The sequence below is a fragment of the Pyrgilauda ruficollis genome, unplaced genomic scaffold (assembly GCF_017590135.1).
Source record: "Pyrgilauda ruficollis isolate IOZ18807 unplaced genomic scaffold, ASM1759013v1 scaffold1142, whole genome shotgun sequence".
Classification (NCBI taxonomy): domain Eukaryota; kingdom Metazoa; phylum Chordata; class Aves; order Passeriformes; family Passeridae; genus Pyrgilauda; species Pyrgilauda ruficollis.
The window spans coordinates 2,571-6,066 of NW_024509678.1; the positions used below are offsets into that span (position 1 = coordinate 2,571).

Consider the following 3,496-nt stretch of genomic DNA (forward strand, 5'->3'; position numbering starts at 1 on the left):
CCGCCCCCCCTCCGCCAACCCCCCGCCCCTCTTTGGGCGCCACACGCCCCGCCACACTCACTTTGCTTTCTACGCATGCGCACAGTGCTAATTATGCGAGCCACGCCCACTCCGGGCCTATTTTGCCCATCACGCATGTCACGTTCTGCAAGCCACGCCCTCTTTATGTCCCAATTTGAGTTTTACGCATGCGCGCGGCGGTCATTATGCAAATCGAGCTTCCTCCCCGCCTTTATTTTGCTTTATGCAAACCACATCCCCTCCTTCCCTAAAATGGCGCCCTGCGATTGCGCGCGGAGCTCATTATGCAAACCACGCCCCCCTCCTTGCTGTCACTTTGCTTTGTCCGCATGCGCCAAGACCTCATTATTCAAGCCACGCCTCATCACGCCCAAATTTGGCGCCTTACGCAGGCGCGCACGGCTTATTATGCAAACCACGCCCCCACCGGCTTTAGTTCTATGTCCTGCGCAGGCGCACGGAGCTCATTATGCAAAACCCCGCCCCACCGCACCGCGCACGCGCCCTCCCCTTACACCACGCCCACTTCCGGTCCAGGCCCTGAGGCGGCTCCGTCGCTTTTATTTGAGGGGGGGAAAAAACGGGAAAAGCGGGAGCGGGAAGCACCGGGAGAGCCCCGGGAAGGGCGGGAGCGGGGCGGGCTCAGGCCCCGTAGACGCTCTCGTCGCTGTAGGCGATGTAAAGGAAGAAATCCTCCTCGTGGTGTTCCTGAGGGGGGGGGGGGAAACCGGGAGTGCAAGGGTTAAAAACCGGCAACGCGAGGGTTAAAAACCGCGAGCCCCAACCCAAAATTTGGATTCGGGCTCTTCCCCGAGCGGGCTTTGGGAGAAATCCCCAAAATTCCCCAATTTTCCCCTCAGGGATTCCCTGGAATTTTGGGCCCTCCCCCCCCCCCCCCCCCTTTGGGGAAGCTTTGGAGCTGTTTTGGGGAGATTTTGGGGCTGTTTTGGGGAGGTTTTTAAGACATTTTTGGGGGTATTTCCGGAGGTGTTTTGGGGCTGTTTTGGGGGGTTTTGGGACCTGGTAGAGCTGGCCCATGGTGGCGCTGGTGGGGGGGATGACGTTGTTGACGAAGAAGAAGAGAGCGTCCTCGGCCCGGAGATGGATCCGCTTCCGGATCAGGAAATAGACCTGCCCCACTGAAACACCAAAAACACCCAAAATTAGCCCAAAAACTGAGCAGGGCGTCCTCGGCCCGGAGCTGGATCCGCTTCCGGATCAGGAAATAGACCTGCCCCACTGAAACACCAAAAACACCCAAAATTAGCCCAAAAACTGAGCAGGGCGTCCTCGGCCCGGAGATGGATCCGCTTCCGGATCAGGAAATAGAACTGCCCCACTGGAACACCAAAAACACCCAAAATGAACCCAAAATTAACCCAAAAACTGAGCAGGGCGTCCTCGGCCCGGAGCTGGATCCGCTTCCGGATCAGGAAATAGAACTGCCCCACTAAAAACACCAAAAACACCCAAAATTAACCCAAAATTAACCCAAAAAAACCCAAAGTCAGCACAAAAAAACCCCAAATCCACCCAAAAAATCTCAAAATCAACCCAAAAACTGAGCAGGGCGTCCTCGGCCCAGGGGTGGATCTGTTTTTGGATGAGGAAATAGAACTGCCCCACTGGAAACACCAAAAACACCCAAAATTAACCCAAAATTAACCCAAAAACTGAGCAGGGCGTCCTCGGCCCGGAGATGGATCCGCTTCCGGATCAGGAAATAGAACTGCCCCACTGAAACACCAAAAACACCCAAAATTAACCCAAAATGAACCCAAAAGAAACCAAAGTCAGCACAAAAAAACCCCAAATCCACCCAAAAAATCCCAAAATCAACCCAAAAACTGAGCACGGCGTCCTCGGCCCAGGGGTGGATCCGTTTTTGGATGAGGAAATAAAAGTGCCCCACTAAAAACACCCAAAAACACCCAAAAATCAGTGAAAAAATAAGAAAAACCCAGAAAAATCAGGTCAAAACCCTAAAAAAATCAGCTCAAAAAGCCCCAAAATCAGCCCAAAAACTGTCAGATACCAGAAAAATCAGCCCAAAAAACCTGAAAAAAATTGAAAAATCAGCCCAAAAACCTGAAAAAAATTGAAAAATCAGCCCCAAAAACCTGAAAAAAATTGAAAAATCAGCCCCAAAAACTCGACAAATCGGCCTGAAATCAGTGAAAAAAAGGAAAAGCAGCCCCAAAAAACCTCAAAACTCAGAAAAAGCAGCTCAAAATTCAGTAAAAAACCCCAAAATTAACCCAAAAACTGAGCAGGGCGTCCTCAGCCCCGGGGTGGATCCACTTTTGGATGAGGAAATAAAAGTGCCCCACTAAAAACACCCAAAAATCAGTGAAAAATGGGAAAAGCAGCCAAAAAAAGCTAAAAAAAACCTAGAAAAATCAGCCTAAAACCACCAAAAAACAAAAATCAGCTAAAAAATCTCCAAAAACCAGAAAAATCTGAACAAAAAACCCAAAATCAGCCAAAAAAATAAAAACCAAAACCCAAAGAGATCGCCCTAGAAAACCCCAAACCCCAAAAAATTGCTGCAAAAAATGCCAAAAATTGGCCCAAAAATCCCCCAAAATACCCCCAAACTTATCCCCAAATCACCTCTGAACACCCCAGAATTTCACCCAAAAAAAACCCCAAAATCTCACCAAAAAACCCCAAATCATCCCCAAAAAATTCTTCCAAATCCCCCAAAAAAACCCCAAATTACCTAAAAAAAAACCCCAAATCCCCCAAAGTTTCACCCAAAAAAACCCAAATCACCCCATAAAAACCCCAGAAAATTAGAAATAAGCCCCTAAAATTCCCCAAAAGTCCCCAAATTCCCCCCAAAATCCCCAAAATTCCCCCAAATCTTCCAAAATACCCAAAAAACTGCAAAACTGCACCCAAAAATCCACCAAAAAACCTCAAATCACCCCAAAAAAACCCAGAAAATTGGAAATAAACCCCAAAAAATTCCCAAAAAGCCCCAAATATTCCCCAAAATTCCCAAAAACCCCAAAAATTCCGACCAGAACACCCCAAAAACCCTCAAATCACCCCAAAAAAAACCCAGAAAATTGGAAATAAACCCCAAAAAATTCCCAAAAAGCCCCAAATATTCCCAAAACTTCCCAAAAACCCCAAAAACCCACCCAAAAATACCCCAAAAAACCTCGGGAATCCACCCAAACCTGCCCCGGGCCCAGCACGGCAAACTGGGGGCACGGGGGGCTCAGGGGGGGCCCCAAACGACCCAAAACAACCCAAAATCCCGCCCAAAAACCCCCCAAATCCCATAAATCCCCCCAAAATCCCCTGAATTCCCCCAAAATCCCAAAAAAACCCCCCTAAAAAATCCCAAAATCCCCCCGAATTTCCCTAAAACCCCCCAAATCCCCCCAAAATCCCCTTAAAACCCCCAAAAATCCCCCTGAAAAAAACCTCAAATCCCCCTAAATCCCCCCTAAAAAAAACCCAA

The 3,496-nt window shown here is 48.6% G+C and overlaps 2 protein-coding genes across 3 annotated transcripts in view; both read right to left on the reverse strand.

Annotated features, from left to right (window-relative positions):
• Nucleotides 1–152, reverse strand: part of LOC121360533 (PHD finger protein 23-like) — a gene marked incomplete at its 3' end in the record, with an annotated part of 2,719 nt that extends 2,567 nt beyond the window's left edge. Inside the window, exon 1 of the mRNA XM_041480427.1 lies at nucleotides 62–152. Within this exon, the coding sequence (XP_041336361.1) occupies nucleotides 62–137 (76 nt within the window). The remainder of the gene's footprint in view (nucleotides 1–61) is intronic.
• A 437-nt stretch (nucleotides 153–589) lies between these two features.
• LOC121360512 (GABA type A receptor-associated protein) overlaps nucleotides 590–3,496 on the reverse strand; it is a 6,136-nt gene continuing 3,229 nt past the window's right edge. Inside the window, exons 3-4 of one of the 2 annotated variants that reach the window (XM_041480403.1) lie at nucleotides 1,042–1,160; nucleotides 590–729 (exon numbers count right to left, since the gene is read on the reverse strand). In XM_041480403.1, the coding sequence (XP_041336337.1) occupies nucleotides 664–729; nucleotides 1,042–1,160 (185 nt within the window). In that variant the 3' untranslated portion in view covers nucleotides 590–663. Of the gene's footprint in view, nucleotides 730–1,041; nucleotides 1,161–1,555; nucleotides 1,759–3,496 lie in introns of those variants that run through there. The other variant, XM_041480394.1, reaches the window with a different exon arrangement.